The 25,739-nt window shown below is 38.0% G+C and overlaps 1 protein-coding gene across 2 annotated transcripts in view; it reads left to right on the forward strand.

Moving 5' to 3' along the window:
• The window catches only part of GPATCH2 (G-patch domain containing 2), an 88,498-nt gene that overhangs the window by 6,214 nt on the left and 56,545 nt on the right, over positions 1–25,739 (forward strand). Inside the window, exons 3-6 of one of the 2 annotated variants that reach the window (XM_036453485.2) lie at positions 2,776–2,837; positions 5,481–5,663; positions 6,053–6,132; positions 6,263–6,735. In XM_036453485.2, coding sequence (XP_036309378.1) covers positions 2,776–2,837; positions 5,481–5,663; positions 6,053–6,132; positions 6,263–6,295 — 358 coding nt within the window. In that variant the 3' untranslated portion in view covers positions 6,296–6,735. Of the gene's footprint in view, positions 1–2,775; positions 2,838–5,480; positions 5,664–6,052; positions 6,133–6,262; positions 6,736–25,739 lie in introns of those variants that run through there. The other variant, XM_036453481.2, reaches the window with a different exon arrangement.

Here is a 25,739-nt window from a genome sequence, read left to right on the forward strand (position 1 = left end):
TATTCTGATTACCAAACATCAAGAATTAATAGTATTTCAGCCCGTGTGGCTTGGAATGTTAAGGCTAGCTTGCTAGGAATTCTGATCGCTTATGAATTTGTAAAGCCCGCCTCACCATCTGGAACTCCTGAACTTGTCATTAGGCAAAGGAGAAAAGCAGTGATCTGATGGTTAGTCTAAACAAAGCATGTCAAACTCAAAGGCTAACACGGGCCAAATAAAGGAGGCATGTGGCCCGTGGGCCACGAGTTTGACATGCTTGGTCTAAACCATCCATGCTGGAAAGAAGGTAAAGCACAGCGCTAAGTCCTATTTTAACAGCATCCGAAGGTAAGTGGTCATTTTCCCGTTACACAGAACTAATGCTACTGGCAGGAAATGAGCAAGTATTGACGCTATTCATCCTTTCAGTTGTGTCCTCAAAACCAAATGCGGAATTGTGATGCCGAAAAAACATTCCTTACAAATGGTCTTAATTAGAAGTATTTGATTTTTTAATTTGTGGGACTGGCATTTTTATCATGTGGATTATTATATGTATGTATATAGAATATGTATTTGTCTGTAAATATGATTATGATTACAGATAGGAGTAGGATCTGGTAAAATTTTATAGAATGGGCTTTTCATTGCAGATGGCTTACCATGTATGCAATTTTTCTAAAGAAGTAAAAATGACTTTAAAAAATATTTCTGGAAGACTTTGAGAAATGTACAGTATCTGCTTTTCTTCCAAGAAAGTTGTCAGTTTTACACCAGAGACCAGAGCAAGAATTATTTGTATGCTTTGTATGTCAGCACTGGGCCCACTGTGACGAAGGGGGCTGCGGGGGGCGGGGGGGAGGGGAGCGCTTAGCTTGACTTGAGAGTAATTATCTTGCTCACTGGCTGGGAGGATGTGGCAGAGGAGATAAGTACTCGGTTCTGGATTATTCACAGATTGCCCGCTTTCTGGATTGATTGTGCAAGCCCCTCCTTTTATTGATTTCCGCCTTTTATTGATACATCTACCCTGGGAGAGAAATGAGATGAAACTCTTTCTCTTCATTGTAAAAAGCATTTGAATACCTAAGGTGTAATAAGGCCACCCAGCCATCCACAGTCAAGGTACACATTTTCATAGAGGACGTTTCCACTCTTGAATAAATAAAACAAAATTTTTTCTTTTAATTTAAACTTTCTTCTATAACTGTTTTCTTGTTACTTAAAAGCTAGTGTTTTTGAAACTACTTCCAAAGCTTTTCAAACTATATATGTCCTTGGAATTAATTTATAAATAAGAATTGAGTCTGGCCAGTGTGACTCAATGGTTGAGCATATAGACCTATAAACCAGAAGGTCACAGTTTGATTCCAGGTCAGGGCATATGCCTGGGTTGCAGGCTGGATCCCCAGTAGGAAGTGCATGCAGAAGGCAGCCAATCAATCATTCTCATCATTGATGTTTCTCTCTCTTTCCCTCTCCCTACCTTTCTGAAATCAGTAAGAATATATTTTAGAGAGAGGAGTGTATATGTTTGTAAATAAGAAACATTTGATGCTCTTAGAAAAACATTTTTTTTTCATTAAAATTTGTGCAGTACAGGGAGCTCCATAGATTCTCTGAATTTGAAGAAAGAGGGAAAGGTACTAATTCAGAGTTCCTTGAGAAAATGTGTCACATTTTTTTTTTTAATGTTTACATTTATTTTTTAAAATAAAAAATTGAAATATTTTGTAATCAGAAAAGGTTTGGATTTAGATATCATCTACCATTTTAATCCTAATATTTTAATCCTAATATATCAATTTAAATAATTTAAAACTGATTGGGATGGTTGTTTTTTTAAATAAGTTAGGTTACTGAATTCTAGGGGTTATCGGATCAGCTGCGGGGGGTAATTTTCTGATTGGTAAATTAAGAATTATAGTCAGAGAGGAGTGCATGAGACTTTTTAAAGAACATCATTCAATTTACTTTATAAGCCAAACCTCTCTTATCATGTGACTTGTTTTGTATGTTTTTAAACTATATTATCACATAAGCATTGCTGGTATTGGGACAAACAGTGACAGTTTATTCAGGTCATCTGAATGTCTACTGTTTTAATTTGTATGTTCGTTTTGCCTCTGATATTCTCAAACTTCAGCAGAAGTCATGAGAACCTGCTATTTTTGCCTACTCCCTCCTTTGTGGTGGGAATATTACGTTTTGCTCAGTGTTTGCTCAGAGGACCCTAACTTTGATGTAAGGGATTGTTTCTGTTGTCAACTTTTTTCTTCTTTGCCAAGTAGGAGAGTTGTTGTGAACTCTTCAGTGATGCCTTCTCCAAGATCTTTGCAGATGCGGTTGTGAAAAGTCATTTCATTCCCAGCTCTTGCATGTCAGGTGCGGGGAGAGGCTCAGGCGGACTTGGAGTGCGGCTTGCGTATTGTGTTGAGCACTGGTGTTCTGGCTCAGGCCTCATTGCATGGCCTGAGCAGGCAGTGGTGAGCATTTGATGAAAGCAGATAATAAAACACATCCATTATGTCAGCACCTCGTTGCAGTCACATCTGGCTTACTGACAGGGTCCCATTAGATTCCCGGGGTTTTATGTGCCAAAAATAATATGCTCCATTGTGAATGGAACCGAGATAGTTGCAGTTGGATATTTTAAAAAATCATCTCGCTTCCTTTCAGATCTTGTCAGGCTCCATCCAGTTCCACCCCTGAGCAGTCAGGTCTCTTTAAAATGTTACAGCGGGAGATCAATTGTTCTTTTGATCTTTTTTTCCCTCTTTTCCCTCTTTACAGTGACTCCAGCAGCCTCAGCAGCACTGATGCTGGCCTGTTTACCAACGATGAGGGAAGGCAAGGTACTGAAATGTCATTTTTTTCTCTCTGGGAGAACGCCTTCATTGTCAAGTTTTGCTTATTACCCTGTTTCCCCAAAAATAAGACAGTGTCTTATATTAATTTTTGCTCCCAAAGATGCGCTAGGTCTTATTTTCAGGGCATGTCTTATTTTTCCATGAAGAAGAATATGGTACACACATTGTTAAATGAAAATAAAGGAAATTTATTACCTGTATACGGTACGGTAGTACGGTAGTTGTCAACACAAACCAGACAAACTGTGAATCCTACAGTATCAAGAATTTACTCATTTATTCAATGGCAATCATGTCATCATCTTCTGGAACATCATCATAATAATCCAATTCCTGAATTTCCTGGTGAATTTCTTGTGACTCCATTTCTTTCAGAATCAGTGGACCAAATCTCTCATGTTTAGCTTAGGGGGGGGCTTACTTTTGGGGGGTGCCTTATATTTCACTCAGAAGGAAACCTGTAAGTAGGTCTTATTTTCGGAGGATGTCTTGTTATTTCCTAAGTTGACTGCGATCCTTTTACCTTACACACCTACTGAGTGGAGGAGAGCATCCTATCTTCATGACCTGAAACAATTGATTATCCCAAAAGCCAGGATGTGGAGCTATTAATAGTATTATATTATGGGAGGATTATCTTCCTTGAGAAAGCCCTACAGTCTTTCCGTGGTGTCTCTTGTAGCAAGTTCAAGAGACACTGGTCCCCACTCCCCTCCTGATTCGAATGCATTTCGGTCTGTTTAAGCATTTCTCAAGTTGGATGTGCAAGTCGTTTGTCATTTTTATTCAGCTGTGACATTTACGTGTCCTGTCCAGTTTGTGATTAGACAGTTTTCATACGCTCAAGATTGTAAACCGCTAAACAGGAATGTTTCACCGTGTAGATCTTTTTTTATTTTTGAAATTTCCTGGGGCATTATTGTGAAACTACCTGTTCTGGAAGGGAAAAAAACAGCAGGTGTACCTGCAAATACTTAATCATGAATGTGAACTTCATCTCCTGAGAGTCTTTGGAGGAAATTAGTAAGTTCCAAGGAAAACAACGAAATTTAGTGCTTTAAATTATTATTATATAATCCTGTTTTGCTTACTTATGAGCCTTTAGTCCTGGATAAATAGATATGTAACTGTTTTTAAAGACCAAGGCTTTTTTAAACTTAAGATTCTGCTGAAATATGGTAGACCCTTGGGGCTAAGATATACCTAAGTTATTATTAAAATACACATTTCCCCCAAAGTTATGTTATAAATGTTGACTACAGTAATGAAATTAAATGGAAAGAACTTTTAAAGTAACATTTTGATAAGCCTACCAATCATTGAAAAACATTGACTATGCTAGCATTTATTGTCTTTTTATACATTTCTCTATTGTTTTTAAATACACACACACACACACACACACACACACATAAAATACTGTTGATTCACATCTTTGGTACATTTCAAGTTGAATTTACATTGATCCATCATTATCCTCATGGATGTTCTCAACTACACATTGAATAGTGTTGTGTTTTATAAATACATTGCTGTAGTCCATTGTAGTTTTACTGTAAACTCTGTGGCACTGTCACTTTTCATTTAAAATCAACTTTTTCACAACCATTTCCTAATGAGCTTAATCAGATTAATTTCACTTAGTCACATCTGTTCATGACTGTTTCTCCTTTTCCACTCCATAGAAATAATGAGATGAAGCTAATACACACAATTATCTGCTGCAAAGAACAAACTACAGTCTTACATCTTTTCCTTCTCTGCAGGCGATTAAGGCTTGCTTTTCCTTAATGTGGGACTGGTAGTCACTGCCTTGGATTTCCCTACAGTTTTGCCAAGTGATTAACTTTTTACATTGGTTCTAACACATAACATTTTATTTATATGTAATTGTTGATGGCAATTCTTGTTATAGTGTTAAAGACATTTTTTAAGTAAAGCTGTGGGATAGAATGAAATGTTGAGGGTTTTTTTGTTTTGTTTTGTTTTTTATAGGCTATTTATATAATTGCTAGGTGAAATACAGGATCCCTAGTTAAATTTGAATTTTAGATAAATAACAAATTATTTTTTTAAATAAGCATCTCCCATGCAGTATTTTGACTAAAAATTCTGTACAAGTACAATATACAGGGTGGGCAAAAGTAGGTTTACAGTTTATGTGGAAAATAATACACCAATTAATAAATAATAATACAAGAATAAACTTCTTTTTGTACTCACAACTGTAACCCTACTTTTGCCATACCTTGTATTTATATTAAAAAGTAATCATTGTCTGGCCAGCATGGCTCAGTGGTTGAGTGTCGACCTATGAACCAGGAGGTCAGAGTTCAGGGTTGAATTCCCAGACAGGGCACATGTTCAGGTTGCAGGCTTAATCCCCAGTGAGGGGAGGGATGGAGGCAGGTAGGATACAGGAGGCAGCCGATCAATGATTCTCTCTCATCATTGATGTTTCTATCTCCCCTTCTCAATAATTCTCTGAAATCAATTAAAAATAATTTTTTTAAAAAAAAGTAATCATTTATCTGAAATTCAAATTTCATTGATGTCTTGTGCTTTTTAAGCATTAACCTGTTGGGATGACACAGCTGAGTTTCTGGGGCGTTTCCCATGTTTGCACAGGTGACGATGAGCAGAGCGACTGGTTTTATGAAAAGGACTCGGGAGGAGCGTGTGGCATCACGGGGGTCATTCCCTGGTGGGAGAAGGAAGATCCCGCTGAGCTGGACAGGCACCTGCCAGACCCCGTCTTTGAAAGCATCCTAACGGGTTCCTTCCCCCTCATGTCGCATCCCGGAAGAAGAGGTCAGTAGCACGTTGGACACGGTGGGCTTTGTCAGTCCAGGGCTAGTCGTTGAGGGAAGAAAGGCTGAAATGGGCATGAAAGAACCTAATGTTCTTGCTTTCAGACTGTTCCAAAGGCCCATGGTGAACACACTGGGGTGATAGAAAGGGGATTGAAGGGAGAGAAATATCCTGATATGTATTGTAAATAGTGGGTAGTGTGTGCTCACCACATTGGAATCCGACCTGCCATTCATTCCGGTCTTTTTAAGTATGAGTTTCGATTTTTCCCCTCACTTTCATTCGAGGTGTTTTCCCTGCTCCAACTTTTTTCCTTCTGGAACTGACAGGATCTAGTCCTCTGCTCCCGTGATCACAGGATCTCCTAAATTGGGTGTTTAATTTTCCAGGTTTCCAAGCTAGACTCAGTCGCCTCCGTGGAATGCCTTCCAAGAATCTTAAAAAGTCCGGAGGGACCCCACCTTCAATGGTAGGCATGCCTTTCTGTCTGAGTGTTTGCCATGTTTGGAAACGTATCCATATCTGTGGAATAAAAGCCACACCCTCTTCTCCTATTCGTATTCCAATGCCATACTTAAAGACAATCCATTTTTTTGTAGGCTCCAAACTGGACCAGTGAGATTCCCCTGTAGACCAAATCTGCTAATGCTAATAAATTAGTTACATTTTGAGCATCTGGGGAATGGCACCCGAGGGACCCTGGCTCCTGTCCTGTCCCCTGGAGGAGTTCCAGTGACTGGGAGCCCCCTTGATGGCGAGATGGGGCTGTTTGCCGAAGGCCTGGGATCTGCCTTAAGTCAGAAGCGAACCTGGCTGGGCGGCTGTCTAGGGACCTAGGCGGGCCCGGGGTGGGTAGAAACTACTGTACATTTTATATATTTTTCTCTTTTATGACTTTTAAAAATATTGAAACCATTCATGTATCACCTGCTTTGCCAAACTGCTGACAAAAGCTAGAGAATTAAAAAATGTCTGAATGTCACATCAGTATTGCTTAATGTGTATGTCGTGACTGATGGTTAAGAGCTCATTTCTACATGATCTGACTGTTGTAAATAAAAATGGCCACACATTCACGTTTGAGGGTCGTTTTTAGAGAAATCGCCTATCACCAGCATTGTTTCAAGTATCTGCCTTTTAACTCAGTATTTTAACAAGGGCTAGGATGAGTAGTAGGTGAGATTGCTTGTTTTTGCCAGTGTTTGTATTTTAAGTTTGCTTCCTACGTGGATAATGTGCTCTGTATGAAGAACTCATTGTATTTTACCCTATGGTATCCATTGTACTGCCTGCGTCACCCTAGCGTTAACTAGGGTGTGCTAGCAGAATTATTTACTGTTAGTTACTGTGATAACTGGTGTGTGCTAGCAGAATTATTTACTATTACCTTTTAAACTATGCGCTATGCCCAATCTCTGAAAGCCATCCAAGGATCCTTTCAGCTCAGAGCGTATTGAAATCATATGAAAGCTGGTATTTCAGCAAACGCTGTACGACTCTGAATCATGTTATCATGTTTCAAAGTGAGAGCTGCGTGCATGTCCTTAGAATGACAGACCGCATGTGTCACTGTGTCAGAAGTACTTGCATGAGCTCGCTCTCACCTCACAGAGGGGAAACGGAACGACAGCTCTGCTCATGGCAGAATTTAGACACTATATGAAATATATATATATATATATATATATATATATATATATATATATATATATGATGACTATTTTTGTTATGTTCCAATAATTGATGGCAACTGATGGAATACATGTATTTTTATATGACTGCATGGATTGTGAATGCAGCATTTCATGGCTAACTTCAGTAGGATGATGGAAAAGAAACTTGAAGCTGGCATCTCCTTTATACCCAGAGTTGTTACAATCTGAAACGTGTGGCATCTTTTAGATTATTTGTCTAAACTGGGGAGATCGCAAAGGACCAAGTGCCCATTTGCGTCTCTTTATCTTTGCATGTTTAACGCGATGTTTTAGAGGTACAATTCTGTGGTGTCATGTAATTGTAAGTAAGCTTTTCTGTGCTATGTCCTGTGCCTTGAGAATTTATCACCTCGCCCCACCCCTCCCCGAATTACATAAATGCTTTTATCTAGTATAATGACTGTCTTTTGGATCCGAACACGTCACTTTCAAACCTTGGCCTGTGAACTCTGCCTTACCAGTCATGAATTGGGATGAATGCGCTCCAGGTCTTGGTTCCGTTTTACCTATTTTTATTTTTGCTTCACTGCTTGCCCGAGCATAGCTGGGATTTGTAGCCCATTTTCTGGGCTTATTGCAGTCTCACTGTGGTATTTTATAGAAGCTATTACAAGTGATGGCTAGCTTCATGGTATTGATGATACATGGCTTAGCCATGGTAAGTAAGAGCTGCCTCTCCTCTCTAAATTGTAAAAAGGTGATTGAGTTTCCCTTGATGGAGATGTGCTGTGCGTGTGTGTTTATCATGAAACTAGTGCATTCGGCCATAAACTGTTTCCCGGGTCTCCCTTTTTCTGTATTAATTTCCTGGAGACAATGGGCTTTCTCAGGTTTTCTTTCTCTCAACCCTGAATTGTCCTTGTTTGGATTGTTAAGTACTGTAATCTCTTTCTTTTCTTTCTCCAATAAAATATCTGACTTGGGTAAGAAAGGTAAGCTCTGTTCCAATTTGTACTGCTATTTTAAAATTCCTATGCCACGTTTTTATTGTCATTGCTCATACTGTCAGTGTTATTTTAAAGAACCTAGTTTTCAAAATCATAATTTCACAGAAGAGTCATGTTTAAACAGTGCCCCTTAGATTTTCACATTGGAAAGAAAGCCAGACTGCTTTCAAGAGGGGTTACTTTTCTGTGCAAAGAGAAACACACGTGGCCGTGACCTGTTAGCATGAAGGCCAAGCGCTTCTGTCTCTACTGGTGATCTTTGAAGGAAATGACAGAGGAGAGTTTTTTTTTTTTTTACTGAAATATGAATGCAAACATGAAGGGGCTAGTTTTCGATTGGGATTTTTACTATTCACCATAGTTGTGTTCTACAAAGCTTACGCAAACACCGAATTAGCCAATGCTGCGCTTGCTCCCCAGAGAGAAACAGGCTTAGGTTCCTATGAGCTTCTGATCCAGACATTTTCATCAGCCCAGCAACAAATAATCCTGTTTTATGTACGCTTGTGTTTTAAAACGTCTTGTGTAATCTACTAGTATATGGTTGATTCATTAACATTGAACTTACAGCCAACACCCTGTAACTCAGGCCTGAACAAAGTGCACCAACGTATGTCACCTCCATAAGGCACGTCACAGCCCCACATTCTGGGGACACCAGATCACACGACAGCTTTGTGCTCCGGGACATGTAGCACAGTGAGTCACCAACAAGAAGTACAAAAGTGCCCAGGATCCAAGTGGTTAGAGCATTGGTTAGCAAACTGTGGCTTGCGAGCCATATGTGGCTCTTTGGCCCCTTGAATGTTTAGCAAAGGCCAGCTTAGGAGTACTCTAATTAAATGAATAACAATGTACCTACCTATATAGTTTAAGTTTAAAAAATTTGACTCTCAAAAGAAATTTCAATCGTTGCACTGTTGATATTTGGCTTTGTTGACTAATGAGTTTGCCGACCACTGGGTTAGAGTATCGGGCTGTGAAAGGAGGGGTCTGAGGTTTGATTCCTGGTTAAAGGCACCTACCTGGGTTCCCTCCCTGCCCCAGTCAGAGCTCCTTTGGGAGGCAACCTGTTGATGTGTCCCTTTAACATCCATGTTTCTCTCACTCCCTTTGTCCCTTCTCTCTCTGAAAAGCAATGGAAACAAATATTCTTGGTGAGGAAAAAAGGAAAAGCACAAAAGTGAGAAAAACGTGGCACTAAATAAACCACAAAAAGGCCACTTGTTTATAACATCAGAGCTAAAGCAAGAAGACAGGTGCCAAATATTTATATACTGTTTTGGTTTCCCCCTTTACCTTTAATCATAATGTATGTTCTGCAATTAACACTATAATATTGTATCAGACATTTTGTTCTTGTGGCTACTTAAATATTATACAGGGCAGCCAGTCTTTCTGTTGCATTTTAAAAAAAATTAACTTTCTTTTTATTTTAATATGGTTTTTAAAAGAGATTTTAGAGAAAGAGAAACATGGATGTAAGAGAGAAACACCAATCGGCTGCCTCCAGTAAGCATCCCGATCGGGGATAAAACCTGCAACCTGGGCATTCCCTGATTGGGAATCAAACCAGTGGCCTTTCGGTGCCAGAACCTAAGCTTAACCAACTGAGCCACACTGGTCCGGACTTCATTACATTCTTAAAAATGCATGAAATGCCATGTTTTCTTCCTCTTATTTTTTTTTTTCCACTTTAGTACTTGTATGCAAATCCTTAGGTTATTAGTCAAGAAATGGCCTGTTTTTAAAGATTAAAAAAAAATAATCTATGGACTTTTTAATGGATCTCTTTAAAAACATTGAATTTGCAAACATTTGAGGTTTTTTAGAAAATACTTCTAGTAAAGATTATGCTTATTATTTAAAAACATTTTGTATCCTAAGAAACCTCTGAGATATATTCTAAAATGTTGTTTTTATTAAGACTGCTGATGGTCACCGGTGGATACTGAAGAACCCCTTTTCCTCTTTGTGTCTTAAAGGGGTAGTGACATTGCTAGAGGCCCTATTCTTTGTCTTTCCCCGACCCCATCAGAATAGAGGAAATGGGAATGCTGCAAACATTTCACTTTTTTCGGAGACTCACCTCAGGTTTTCTGCCTTTTATGTTGCTGATGGAATTCTTCTGATGGTCTATAAACTCAGTCTTCTAATTTGCCTTCAGTCTGTCAGATAGCTGATATCAGAAAAGTTCAAAATCAATGATGGGTAGCATACTTCCAAATAATATTTAACAAGTGCTTTCTATATGGAAGTCACCTGCAAATCCTCCAGCTGAAGGTCAATTTGAACAACGGAATTCACAATGAAGCCATAAATGAAAGGGGTTCCCAGCACTTCAGGCAGCGAATGCCAACCAGATGCCATTGTCTGTTTGTCCATGACAAACCAGAGACACATGCCAACAGGTATTTATACATATTATAAGCCAATAAACCTTGTAAAGTTGTTGTTAAGTCTCAATTGTCTAAAATATTGACCCCTGTTTAGTGGAGGAGTAAGGCAGAAATTTGATGATTTCTTTATATACCAAAGAAGTGATGACTTGAGCTATATATCAGTATTATATATGGCATCTTTTTCTTAGAACTTCCCATTTAAGTCTGACAATTGATGATAGACAATTCACCATTATAGTATTCCAGGTCAATACAGTTCTGAACTGGTAGGTGTGTTTCTCTTTAAGTTGCAGTATTTATTGTAGGAATAGTTAATAGCGTGTACTTGGTCTTTCAGATTTGTAGAGATTTTAGTATAGGTAATCTAGAAATAATATTTAAAAATGATACAGTATTGCCGAAACCGGTTTGGCTCAGTGGTAGAGTATCGGTCTGCGGACTGAAAGGCCCCGGGCTCGACTCCTGTCAAGGGCATGTACCTTGGTTGCGGGCACATCCCCAGTAGGGGGTGTGCAGGAGGCAGCTGGTCGATGATTCTCTCTCATCGACGTTTCTATCTCTCTATCTCTCTCCTTTCCTCTCTGTAAAAAATCAATAATATAAAAATCAATAAAATATATATTTTTTAAAAATGATACAGTATTACTAAGATTTCATCTCATTCCATGTCATTCTATCTAATAAAGATGGCATATGCAAATTTACTGTAACTCTATGACAAATATGGCGGTGCCCATAGCCAATAAGGAAGGAATATGCAAATTGACCTGGCAAGGCGAGAGGAGCAAGGTGGCTCTGGCCAGAGCAAAGGCAGTGCTGGCAGCCAGGGGAAGGCAGGCCTATTCTTGCACTAATCTTTGTGCATCAGGCCTCTAGTTTACATATGTCTCTGACAAACTCTTCTAATGTTTTAGAAGAAATTATTTGAACGGGGTATTTTACATCACCTTGTGAGTGGATGAAGGTGACTCAGAAACTTGATGACTTACTTAACTGTGTTTTCAGCCACAGATTTCTCGGGTCAGTTGTACTATACACAGGTAATGATGATTTCGGTGTGGGAAGAGCTAGGAACACAAACTGAGTGTTCCGTTATCTTTCAGTTTGGTTAGTAAAAGTTAATTAGGAAAGGGAACGAGAAAAGAGACTAATATTTGTGAAGGGAAGCACTGATCCTTGGAGCATGTCCACTCTTCACTTCTCATTTTAGTTGTCTGTGTTCTCTGTCCTCTAGCACTCTGAGTCCTGTTTCCTTCCTCATCTGTCCTGTGAGCCCTTCTTCCCAGTTCCAGCTATCGCTGCCCTGGAGTAGTTACTCATAAGCTTACTACGCCTCCTGCAGTGGTCCCATATTCAGCGTAGTCCTTCATCCTGTACCTTTGCTCACAATGGTGCACAACCTCTTCCTACTGTGCGATTCATCTCCTTCCAGAAGCAGTTCAAGTTCTGTTTTCTTTTCTTCAAAATCTTCCCTAACTCTTCACACAGCTTCTGAAATTACATCACACCTACCCTCCCTGCCTCTTTTGAACTCATGCATGGGTAGCCTTCCTATCTGATACTGTTATTCCTCTGCTCATGTTTATTCAGTAACCCCAAGAACATGTCATACCTGGTGGTTCCTAGCACATGGTATTTGCTGAAAATTCATTAATATTACAACTTAATGAATAGTTTTTCTAATCCTGCTTCCTCATAGAGCTTTTTAAGAACACTGGTGTATGCCCAGCCTTTGGAATTGACTATTTTTAGGAAATACAAATTAATTGAACTCATCCCTTGATTAAACAAAATCTCAGAGCCATCCTGTTTCCATAAAAAATTACTGTATGTTATATACAGAATGTCTCCAAAACGTGTATACACACTTTAACTGCTGCTAGCTCAATTTTGAAAATGCAATGTATTTTTAAAGATATATTTTATTGATTTGAGAGAGAGATAGATATATCAATGATGAGAGAGAATCATTGATTGGCTTCCTCCTGCATGCCCCTATTGGGGATTGAGCCCTCAACCCGGGCATGTGACCAGGAATCAATCAACCACTGAGCCACACTGGCTGCGAGAAAATGCAATATATTTTAATAAGCACTATTTTTATAACTATTCACAGTGTATATACATTTTTTTGGGGGGGCCCCTATATGTCACTAGTACACTATGAACATCTTTATTGCATAGTTGTGGCGATGTTTGTTATTGAAATGCCTTGACTTCCCATTGGGGTCTTCCTACAGAAGCTGGCTGTGTAGCTGACGGGATGAATGCTCTCTCTTTCTGAGTCTCCCAGATCTCTCTCAGCTCACAGTGCAGCACTGTGAAGGGCAAAGCAGGCATTTGATTGAAAAGGGACCTGTACACGCGTGTGTGCTCGCGAACACACACATGTGCACCCACACAGTTTTTTAGATTGCAAGTCTTTATTCTGGTAGGTAATCATTTCATTTAGATGGTATGAGGGACCTACACTAATTTTCACAATAGTTGTAATCATAAACTCGTTTAAAAGGGAGAATGAAGATATGAATGTGTGTGAAGACATTAGATGTTCTAACCATTAATGTATGGCATCCATGTGTCTTGAGTGAATTACAAACTTTACTCATTTCTGGGCCATTTGTTTTATCTATAGATTATGGGTAATTATTCATTTGACAAGTTACTTTATTACTTTAATGTATCTCAGACTACTGAATGTAGTTATAGTGTGATTATTGTAATAATTAGGATTCATTAATAACTAAAATTAACATTTCATGTACATTAAAATTAAAAAGAATTGGAATTTGATTTTGTTTAAAATCTGTTTTCTGGTATTTATTTTGATTTACTAACAATATACTTTTTTTTAAAATATATTTTATTGATTTTTACAGAGAGGAAAGGAGAAAGATAGAAAGCTAGAAACTTCGATGAGAGAGAAACATGGACCAGCTGCCTCTTGCACACCCCCTACCGGGGATGTGCCCACAACCAATGTACATGCCCCAGACCGGAATCAAACCGGGACCTTTCAGTCCACAGACTGACACTCTACCACTGAGCCAAACCGGTTTCGGCAACAATATACTTTTTAATTACAGTTTTCCTAAGCTCACATGTAAATAGCAAAATGTTTTATAATCAGAATTATACTTAGAAATATTAACTTCAGTGGGTTAATCAGTACATTATATTTTGTGTCTCCCTTTGTGAAAAATTACGAGTAAAATTTGTTTGTTGGATGCCGGGACCGGTTTGGCTCAATGGATAGAGCGTCGAGTTGGGGACTGAAGGGACCCGGGTTCGATTCCGGTCCAGGGCATGTACCTTGGTTGAGGGCATATCCCCAGTGGGGGGTGTGCAAGAGGCAGCTGATTGATGACTCTCTCTCATTGATGTTTCTAACTATCTCTCTCCCTTCCTCTCTGTACAAAAATCAATAAAATATATTTTTAAAAAAATTTGTTTGTTGGGAGCAAGTGTGCATACATGATGTATTAAACTTCAGTTTTACATTCGTGGAGCACTTAGCCAAGTACCGAGTATAGTCAGATGTTCAATACCTGTTTTCCTGCATAACTCTAACTTTTTGCCTCGCAATAGTATGTGATTTTGGTGGATATTAAATGGTTAAACTGCTTAGAAATTTATTTGCACCCTTGCTAAGATCTGTTACAGGAAGGAATAAAATTAAAAGAGTCTAATCAAGTATCATGCTTTAATCCTTTTTTTTTTTTTTTTTCCCCCTCAATAAGGACTCTTCTGTTTCCAATTCAAAGTAATTTTTACCTGCCCTTTTAGGCTAATGCCATTCTTTAGGAAAGCCCATCTATTCTGGCTAGGTAAGGCATTTTATTTAATTTTATAGTTTTTATGATACCATATATTAGAGGTTGCCAAAAATATAGAAAAATTTTAGAGAACACTTTTGGATTTGATGGATTACCACTCTTGAAAGGGAAACAAAACACTAAATATTTCTAATCCGGCATTATTTACCGCATGGGTGGTTAAACGCTACTTTCAGCCTCATAAAATTAAAAGGAAGAAGTCTGCCAACTGGAGCAGGAATTGGATTTAGGAAGAGTGGTACAGAGCCAAAATATTGCTACAGAATTAAATGTCAAAAATCTTCTTTAATAGTAGATATATAGTTCACAGTGCCTGGTTATGATTACTACATTTAATCTAAATCCCTGAAAGTTGCTCTCTCCTTTTCCATAAAATACAATAGGACACAAATCAGTTTTACTGGAGATGGATAACAATTGGAAAATAATGCATCTTCCCGCCCAATAAATTGTCAGTTATACCTTTTAACTAAAATCAATTCATCTTTCCGAAATTTATTGCAATTCCTAATCATAAATCTCCTCAAATGTTTATTCATTTGGTTTTTGATACATTTGCGCCACTTTCGCTATGGTCGAATGTTTTCTCTCTTGATTCATTGTAAATTAGAAAATCTATTTTGAGTCAGTCTTCTAGTTAAGAAGTTGAAATCTATAACCGAGCACCTTTTTCACTCTCCTCTGTACATTTTAATACCCTTGAACTTAAGTGCAATCCAGTCAATTCTTTTCAGAAGGAGCTTAAAAGACTTTTCGGCGTCCCTTCTGAGAAAGGGCCGGATTCATAAAACAAACACTTAGGAGGCTGTTAGGTGATTATTGCCAGAGATACATGGGTAGCTCCATCATTTCATGTGCTTGTTACAAGGAAGGGTAAGTACTCATTTGAATTAGGATCCTCTATCGATCCTGTTGGGAGCCTGCTTTTATTTTCTGTTGATAGTGACATCCAAAGGAAACACAAATATTCCATTCCATTCTGTCTTCCACACGGGTCTTTCTCTTATTAATCTCCAAGCACACTGTTAATTTTTAAATCTCTCTCTACATTTTCGGGTTGTTCTTTTCAAATGTATCCTAAGTGTGAAACCAGATTGGCTTTACACCACACGCCATGATATGGAATGCAGCCATTATTTTTTAGTTAAATACATCACACATGAGTCTCTATCTTGGTTCTTAGTTATGATCATTAGAATTAAAGTAGATTTTTTCAAGTATTATATGATGAGCACTGACTCTTGTCATTTTCATTTTGTACCTTTCTTTACTTATTCCACAGTGAAGTCAGATTGGTATTTCTTTTTTTCTTTTACCCATTTCCACTTTTACTGTGCTTTTAAGAAATGAACGTGAAAGTCAGTTTACTTTCCGACAAATTTAATAAAAATGCACTTGCAGTCAGTACCTTCTAAGACTTGGTTTTAAGTCTATACTTTTTATGTGATAGTGACTGAAATTCTAAGATTAATTTTTCAGAATGGATATTATTAGAAATGAAGGTGGCATTAATTTGAATCAAATCTGTAACTCATGGACAAATTTGTGTTGCTGCTAACATAGAATGCCATATGATTAATTTAGCAGTTAAAAAGGGCAATTTATACAGCTAGAATAACCAATATGGAATTCACTAATTGGGGTAACTGCTCAGTGAAGAAAACATGTTTTCTAAGGCAAAGATCAGACATGAATTACGGGTCTTAGTTGTTCATCTAAAAATAGTGTTTCTTTTTATGAAACAACTTATTAATTTTTTTGATCTATGGATTCTTGAATATAAAGTTTATTACTCACTTGTACTTAGCAAATTAATTTCTATATTAACACATTATAGGCTTTAATAAATTTAGCTAGCTGTAAAAATGTTAAAAACAATCTCTGACTTATGTGTACTTTCTAATTTGGTTTTCCTATCACATTGACTATGAAAGTAAATCAAATCATGCTCTTAAATAAATAAGAAATCATCAACCACATTCTTACGCCTTTCTTTTAAAATACTGATACAGCATTTTTGAGGTATTCCTCTAGCGGTTTTATAAAACTTGGTTAATGATACAGTCAATTTATTGCTTAAGTATTTAGTGTTTTTCTCTATTCCTTTCAGTTAGGAGGACTTTTTAAAAAATATATTTTTATTGATTTCAGAGAGGAAGGGAGAGGGAGAGATAGAAACATCAGTGATGAGAATCATTGATCAGCTGCCTCCTGTACATCCCCATTGGGGACTGATCCCGCAACCCGGGCATGTGCCCTGACAGGGAATCCAACTGTGACCTCCTGGTTCATAGGCCAACCCTCAACCACTGAGCTACCCTGGCCAGGCTGTTAGGAGGAATTTTAACAATAACTAATATCACAGTTGTCACCTTGGTCTGGCAGTGTTCAGTTTTGGGAAGCACAACAGGCTTGTCATTCCCACCTTTCAAAGGAGGAAATAAAGGTTCTGACACGATGAGTAACAAGATGACATAACCTAGAGGCTGAGGCAGGGTCACTCTGCCCATTCCCGGTCCATTTGTCTGTCCCCTCTGCCTCTCTAATCTTTCTAGTTGAATGTTAACTCATTCTAGAGAGTGGATTTTTGTTAATGTTTTTAACTAGTTGTAGGGGTTTTAACAAGTTTACTATTTTTCAATCCAAATGGGCATTTTTAAGGAGATTAATTAGTAATCTATATATTCCATCCCACTTCCCACAGTGCTCTAAGCCACTGACATAACCTGACTATTCTTGTTCAGTCTTCCTCTCTCTACTTCCTTTCTCACCATCAGCAGTTCTTCTAATGTGATTCTCGCCACCCTCTTGACCTCTAACGTTGTCTACGGGTGCCCTCTGGGTTCACCAGAGAAAATTCAACCTGTCCTTCCTGCTCCAGGTCTTGCCACTTCCTTCCTAGTGGCCTGGCTCTCGCTGGTCGGTGCATCCTGAGTGTGCCTGGCCCTCCCAGCCTCTACCCCCCCACGATTTTCACCTTCTGAAACATCACCCTTCATGTCAGTCTGTGGAAACCTTGTCCATTCATCAGAATGCACCTCAGTGAAACCCTTACGTGAAAACTTCCAGGCCCGAAGGCCTCACTCCCACCACTCCACTCCTCCCAGAACCTGTTCTGGCCTCTCCCAGTGTTGTGCAAGCAAAAGGCTCCTGACTGGAAGTCAGAGCAGCTGGCTACAAAGCCATGACTTCCCAGCTGTGTGACCTTGGAGGAGTCACTCACTGAGCTTCCGTTTCCTCATCCCTAAAGCAGGGACAGTGAAGGATAAGGTGGACTAAGGTATGTACTAGGACTTGTGAACTGTAAAGGAACTGTTAGTGCTCATTTGCTTCAGGAACTCAAAGCTTAAATGCCTTCAGGGCCAAGCTGATTGTGTGTGTGTGTGTGTGTGTGTGTGTGTGTGTGTGTGTGTGTGAAAGAGAGAGAGAAAAAGAGAGATTGGGGGGCGGGGGAGAGGAGAGAGGTAGCTTGATGTTGAGGATGTAGCTGTAAATTAGAGAAGGCATTCCCTAGCTGCAGGCATTCAAATTCAAAACATCAGAAGATATTATGATGGCCGAATTAAATAGTTGGTTACTTCTGGTTTTACTAGAGGCCCGGTGCACGAAATTTGTACACTGTGTGTGTGTGTATGGTGGGGAGAGGTCCCTCAGCCCAGCCTGTGCCTCTTGCAGTCCGGGACCCCACCCACCTTGCTTACCACCTGCCTGCTCTCTGCTCCTTAGCACTGCCTTGGAGGTGGGAGAGGCTCCGCCATCACTGCTACACTTGCGAGCCTTGAGCTCGACTTCTGGCTGAGCAGCTTTCCCCCTGTGGGAGTGCACTGACCACATGGGGCAGTTCCTGCATTGAGTGTCTGCCCCCTGGTGGTCGGTGAGTGTCATAGCGACTGGTTTTCTGGTCGATCCGCCATAACGGTCACTTAGGCTATTATTATATAGATATCTTGAAAATGTGTAAACTTATTGTAGCAAAAATGACTGAGATATTGTACACTTCTTTTGCACATAAAGACTTTTGTGGACTTTTATACTTCGCATACATCTTCATTTGATATCACATATGGCTGGTGGATACCATGTGGGATAGCACAATTGAGGCTTCCCACTGCATGGAAAGGCGCTGAGGTTAGGGGGTACCTGCATTTCTTTTTCTCATTGCATTTGGGAAGATCACACTAGCTTGCTAGTTGTATATAAAAATAGGACTTTTTATAAACAGCAGGTAGGTGGTGCCCTGGTTGCAGGCTTTGATGGATTCTCAGTGAAATTCAGCTTACTAGTATGTGGTGCTGAGAAATATATTTCAGTACATTTTGTAAAGTCTGCCTTATAAGTACCATGAAAAAATAAAGAAGTTAGTGCTGAAAATTTAGTATTTGGCATTCCCCTTTAAATGTTGGCTAGCCCTAATATTATGTCTCAACATTCAAACCCTTGATGATTTTTATGTGCCAGGTGCATAGATTTTACAGCTGCAGTCTGAACATTTTTAAATTAAAATATATCTTTCATTCTGATTGTATTGATTTACACGTCTCTGTGTCAATATTAAGTCAAGTGAATTTTTCAATAAGTTGAATAGATCTGGCAGGGTGAGTTAAATTTATTAGATTTGCTCGAGCTATTTTCTTGTCTGTGTTTGGGAATCTCTCTGCTTTTCTATTGCTGATTAGAATTTTACTCTGAAAATAGCACTACAATTTCAATAACACATTTTCATATCTCTTAGTGGTTTTTTTTGTCTTGAATGAATTGCCATTGGAAACCTTGTCACTACTTATTACATTCTTGGCATCCTTTGCTACTGTTTTTCAAAACAATGTATTTTTAGTTTTCTTGTATATTATAAAATATTATTATTATTATTATTATTTTTAAATACATTTTATTGATTTTGTACAGAGAGTAAGGGAGAGAGATAGAGAGTTAGAAACATCGATGAGAGAGAGTCATCGATCAGCTGCCTCTTGCACACCCCCTATTGGGGATATGCCCGCAACCAAGGTACATGCCCTTGACTGGAATCGAACCTGGGACCCTTCAGTCCCCAAGCCGATGCTCTATCCATTGAGCCAAACCGGTCTCGGCATAAAATATATTATTGTTTGAATTTTATTTGAATCACAAAACTAATTCATGTTTCTTTATAGACTTTTTTTGGTAAATTTTAAGTATGAGAAAAAATATATATATATATTATATATACCTTTGAAAAAAATCAATCTGTGACGCTAAGTTAACTCAGTTAATTGGAAATAAAAAAAATTGTGAGGGTTTAAAAGCTTTAGGCATAATTCACCATAATTTCCAAGTGTGGATACAAAAAAAACAAACCACACTTACTTTTTTCTATTATAAGCGAAAACTTCGCACATTTTGACTAAGGTAGGCAGAGTATCATGTACATAGGATGGATGAGAGGATCTCTCATTCTATATTCACACACGCAGAATACAGAAATTAGTAGCCCAAGGTGATGCCAATTCAAGTTCATTGACTTTCTCAGTTGATTGTAATTTCATGTAGATATTTTAGACCGGCATATATATATATATATATATATATATATATATATATATATATTCATGTCTATTATTTATTATCTAAATATACTTAATATCAAAATATGTGAATTGTGTGATAAGAGGAAGGTGACAGTGTTTTTCCATCAGTGAAACACAGTCATTGTGTAAATGGATGAAACTTGGATACAAGTAGAAAATGGCAAAAAATGGTACCAGAAACTTTAACCAGGATTTAGTGAACTAATCAAGCTATGGAGGAAATATTTCTATTTTTTGTGTCTTGATGGTATTGTGTTATGGTGGTAATTCTTCCACTGTTAAATTAAATTTGCCTGATGCTTTGCAATTATTATTTTTTTTTCCTGGGCAGAGTGGGGCTGTAGTGTAGAGTAAAACCAGCTTTTATGTAGTACTTGGGCATTGATAACTGGTACTTTTATGGGGTCCTTGACTTTGACTACTTAGTACCTCCAAATTACCATGGGGGAAAAAAAATAGAGTTTTATCTGTAGACAAAATATCTGGCTCACTTCAATAGAAATATAGCACCAATATTTTATAATAACAAAAACTAACAATTGAATACTATGCTAGGTTTCTTCCACAAGCATTCTCGTTTACTCCTCATAATAACCATATAGTGTGAGTATTATATCTCAGTTCTATAGATTGGGAAATTAAGACATAGGTTAAGTAATTTCTTCAAGGTCATGGAACTACATCAAATGGCAGAGTCCAGCCTTGAAAGTAGGTCTCTCTTGCTCTCAGCTACATCATCATATTGCCTCCTTGAGCAGGAAGAAGTGTTTTAGTGTTGTGATCAGTCGGGTTTTATTATTTTACTTTTTAAGAGAAGATACAGTTTTCAAAACGCAGATGGGAAATTTTTTGCCTTAAAATATTAACAATAAAAAAAAAAACCATTTTATTTAAGCTTCCAGAAAAACATTAATTATAGGCAAGTGCAAATTTCTATTAAATCTCTGCTAAGCTGTTGAATATATACTTGTGAAAGTAGTGCATTATGTGAAAATATGTGTGCATTATCCAATTAGTAAATATATTATTTGTATCTTCTCAGGCATGATATTAATGGTAATTAATCTTCTTTGCACATTTCTGTTTTAGAATTTTTAAAAACCGTGTGCAGCATAAAACAAAACAGCGCTAAAACAACCAAGCTCTGATCACCACTCTTGCGATATATTCAGTCATCTGCTTAATCCTTATCCCCTTCGCATTGTCAATACCCATCTAATTCCACTTTAACAACAGTAATTGGCTGATGGAGTAGAAGATATAGATTTGTTTTCTTGATGACTCCTTGACTTTTTTTCCTCTGGTAATACTAATAGAATTCCAAATCCGTTCTGGTGTGATCATGTCATGAGTAGGTCAACAATCATGTCAAGGTCCTATTGGAAAGCTCATAGCCAACATCTTAATTTAGACTTAGCTCTCTTTGTCACCTGTCTGTGCAATTGTAAGCAATTTTTTCGAGTCTCATCTCTCCATTATAACGGAATTCATTTAGTTCACAGGGGTAGAGTTCTGCATCTGAATTATGTGCCTGGCCTCAGCTGAGTAAATGAAATATATAAAAATCCGGGAACCCCATTTGCATGGATATATATATATATATATATATATATATATATATATATATAAAATATAAAACTCTTACCCATTTTTGTTTTGCAATCAGTATTTTATATAATCTGTGTTCATGAAATATGAGTGGTTTTGTGGTACTAAGTTCTAGGAAAGAATACTTTCACTTTAAAGAGATTATTGAGTTATTACCAGCTGGTTTGTCATCACTGTTCTAATTTTATTTCATTACTGTGACAGGACCAATATGTATTCATAATAAGAAAATGCTCTTTAAAATTATTACGCTACTTTGATTTTAGGTGGATGGAAGATATAGAATACAGGCAAAAGCATTTCAGCTGTTGAAATATGTTACATAAATGTGTATATGTGTATGTATGTGTTTATGTTATTTATATATTTTTTTATATTTCTATTTTCTATACTTGATTAATAAACATATTCCTACCAGATGTATTATTTTCTATCTACCTATAAAAGAATACCCTGTGTTTTGGGTAGTAATAGATGATAATAACCAGAAGCTCATTAGGTTTGGATGTTAAAAAATTGGAATACTGAATAAAAATATAAACCAAAATAGGAGCAATGGGTTAAAAGAGAGGAGCTGTTATTTTTTAAGATGGATAGAAATGGATTTCTGTAGAGACATAGAGAAACCAAAGGCAATCTAATTATTCTGAAATTCTTTACAATTTTACATTTTATAATTAATTCAAATGATCTTTTATTGAAATATAGAGCAGATCTTAACAGGGATGTTTGTTTGTTTGTTTGTTTGTTGGCTCTCCTCCAATCACAGAGATTGTACACTTCCAGGAGCAAGCTTTATTATCATACTAATAGGTTTCTGGAACTTCCATTTATTTGTTTGGAGGCCGAAGCAATCAAATTGGAGGCACATAAAGAATCAGTAACAGTTTTCTCATGTCATGATGTATTGATCTTTTACATCAGATATATTTTAAATCTGAGCCACCTGGAATTTTTACCAATAAATCCAAATTTTACTTTGCTTAAATAAGCTCACCTAACTTTGTCTTTTCCGTGTAGCCATTTATTTTTTAAAAAAACAAAACTGGTATAAAGGCATACAATGGCTTTCCTATTTAAGGTGAGATTGAATGTGCTAATTATTTTAATGACGTTCTCATAGTCGCACAATGTTCTTATGATAACTAATAGGTACAGCCTTTTCCAGAACCTCGTGAGGAACCCAGCATTTTGTCATGGAAAGAACAGCAGATCATGGGTCAGATCTTAGGGCAAATGCTGGCTTGGCAGAAATCTCACGCTGGGACTTTGGGCAGGGCACATACGCTTTTTATGTGCTTAATTCCTCATTTGTAAGAATCAAGACGCATCAAAGCTGTTTCTTTTTTAAAACCTATAAATGCTAGGGTTGCAAGTGCCAAGGTCACCACCGGTCAAATCACTCCTCAGGCCTAGAGAAAACATACAGTCACCAGATTCCCAAACCAGTGTGTACATTCATCAGGAACTAAAGAGCACTCACTGACTTGAATATGTGAGAACTGAATTTTATATTTTTCCTTATTGTTGAATTTATCTTGAAGTGTGCTTTTCTGTATAGTTTACTAGACAAGCATGCTCTTTGGAGGCAAAAAGACCCAGATTCAGATCCTGATTGGACCTGCCATTTTCAGACTGGGTGATTTTGGACAATTTACCTAGCCTTTCCGCACTTCCTTTTCTCCTTTTGCAAATGGCAATAGTGTTTACCCGCAAGGGTTTGTGGGAGAAGAGAGGTTGAATGAATCTGATGTATGGTTCATATGGGCGCTCAGAAATGTCTGCTTTCCCCCCTTCCTTCTTTTCAGGTCTACGATGACTCCATTTACCATTTTGCCTCACTTTGATAAATTACAAGCTAGTCCTCTGTTGGCAGATACACATCCAGAAACTAGATATGGTCTCTGAATGTCACTCCACATTATGGCATCAGAAGGGGACTTCCCAGATTTAGACAGTCTTAGAGCTCAGGGGCTTGGCAGTCAGCTCAGCACCAGGCTCTGCCCAGGGCTGGGATGCGGGTTTGAGATGCAAGTTTCTTGGTTTCAGTCTGAATTCCCAAGGGGTGGGGCTCAGGGAAGTGGGGACCACTGAGAGGATAAGACCATCATAACTGAATATTTAAATATGTTCAAAAGGCACTGCTTTTCCAAAGACTTTTTCTTGCTCTCTGTATTTCTCTTGTTTGCCCATTTTCTGAGCATTTGGGAAACCCTGTAAGAAATAATTTTAATGTTCCGTATTTTAGTAGATGCCCTGTATTCGTGTCAAGACTGCATTTCTTCTCTTTTAAAAATCACCTCTACCAGGATCATTTTTACAAATCATCCTTATGTTCTTGGCAAAATAATTAGGTAAACATATTTGGCTAAGTCATTAATGGAGCTCCCCTTATAACTTGCTCTGTGATTCCAACTTGCACGTAATTCAAACGTATTTCTGTAATCTAATTAACAGCCAGGGTAGGCTGATTCTGAAAAGGACATCTAGCAGTTTTGACACTGAGAATTAATTATGAGAGAGAAGACAGATTTGTGCTCGGGCTAGAATTAACTAGCAGTTCAAAAACATAAGCAGTCACCTTGGGCACTTGTAACGCAAGATGACTCTCCTCTTAATATCTAGCTTATAAAGTTTATTTAGACAGCTCATCTGCTTGTCAGCTCTGTTTGTTTCTTTTTCTATTTCATTTAATTTAGAAAATAGTTCTTTTCTTCAAACACTCCAAACTTCATGTTTGTTGAATTTTTAAAAAGTCACATTTGATGTGAGTCTGTGTTTGAATGGTTCAGATACTTATCAGAGGTCATTCATTCCAGGAAGAAGAAGATGACATTCAACTTCACATTTCCTCCCAGTTTCAAAGAATATCTCTTTAATTAAAGAGCTGAAAGCCACATTAGTTGTTTTCGAGGAATAGCCCAACTAAAAATGCTGGCACTGTGATTTTTCTGGATTTTCCCCTCCCCGAAGCGACCACAATTATTTTAATGCTTCTGATGCAACTTTTCTCATTTGACAACAACAAAGACCCTCTTCAAGCATCTTTCATTGGTTAATGCAAGAAACACTGCGATAGTGGGTTAATTTTGAGTGCACAAAGGGCTATTGGAGGGTAGAGAGGGCATCTGTGGGATAAGCTTTCAATGTGATGAGGACGATAAGAGATCTGCCATTTGTGCAAAAGACAGCATTTGACTTTAAAAAGTGTCATTTGACTTGTCTGAAAAGCATATTTCAGATGAGTGGGTGATGATCCTGAGTGTCACACTGCCTTTATTCTTGCGTTTCTAGTGTTTTGGATCTTGGCTGTCTGATTTTGTTCGCATACATCTCAAGTGGGTACAGAATTGCACTTCAGGTTTATTTTGATCAAGATGCTTGGTTCACACTCTATTGACTGGAACATCTTTCTCTTCTCTGTCCCCCGTCCCCCAGAAAAGTAGCTTCTCTCCCCTGTGTGGCCATGATTGGGCCCCGTTTTGGGGGAAGTCCTATCCAGGTCTTAACAACTGACCTTATCTGAAACCAATTATATCAGAACCTCTGGAAGTGGAACCCAGACCAAAGATATTTGGGTGATTTTTCATGGGTGTCCAGCTGAGAGAATTATAACAAAAAGGTCCGGGCAGATCTGTGATTGAATTCTGCTGCTTAATATCTTTGCTTTGAGACCCTGGGTGAGTTATTTTAGTGAGTTATTAAGATTCTGTTGTGCAGATTAAGGGATCATAGAACACCTGGCATAAGGGCTGTCCAGCACATACAAAGTGCCCATGAAGTCTGGAACATCAATAACTTCATTTTTCAGACTGAAGTTGTTCTCAATAACATTACATATGGCCTGTGTATCCAGACCTTTGGGAATTCTGAAAATCCTATATAATAAAAGGCTAACATGCAGATTGTCCCCTTGGGGGTTCCACCAATCAGCAGTTCAACTGCTCGCTATGACATGTACTGATCATCAGGGGGTGGCATGGAACAAAGGAAGGCCCCAA

The sequence above is a fragment of the Pipistrellus kuhlii genome, unplaced genomic scaffold, assembly GCF_014108245.1.
Source record: "Pipistrellus kuhlii isolate mPipKuh1 unplaced genomic scaffold, mPipKuh1.p scaffold_m20_p_25, whole genome shotgun sequence".
Classification (NCBI taxonomy): Eukaryota; Metazoa; Chordata; class Mammalia; order Chiroptera; family Vespertilionidae; genus Pipistrellus; species Pipistrellus kuhlii.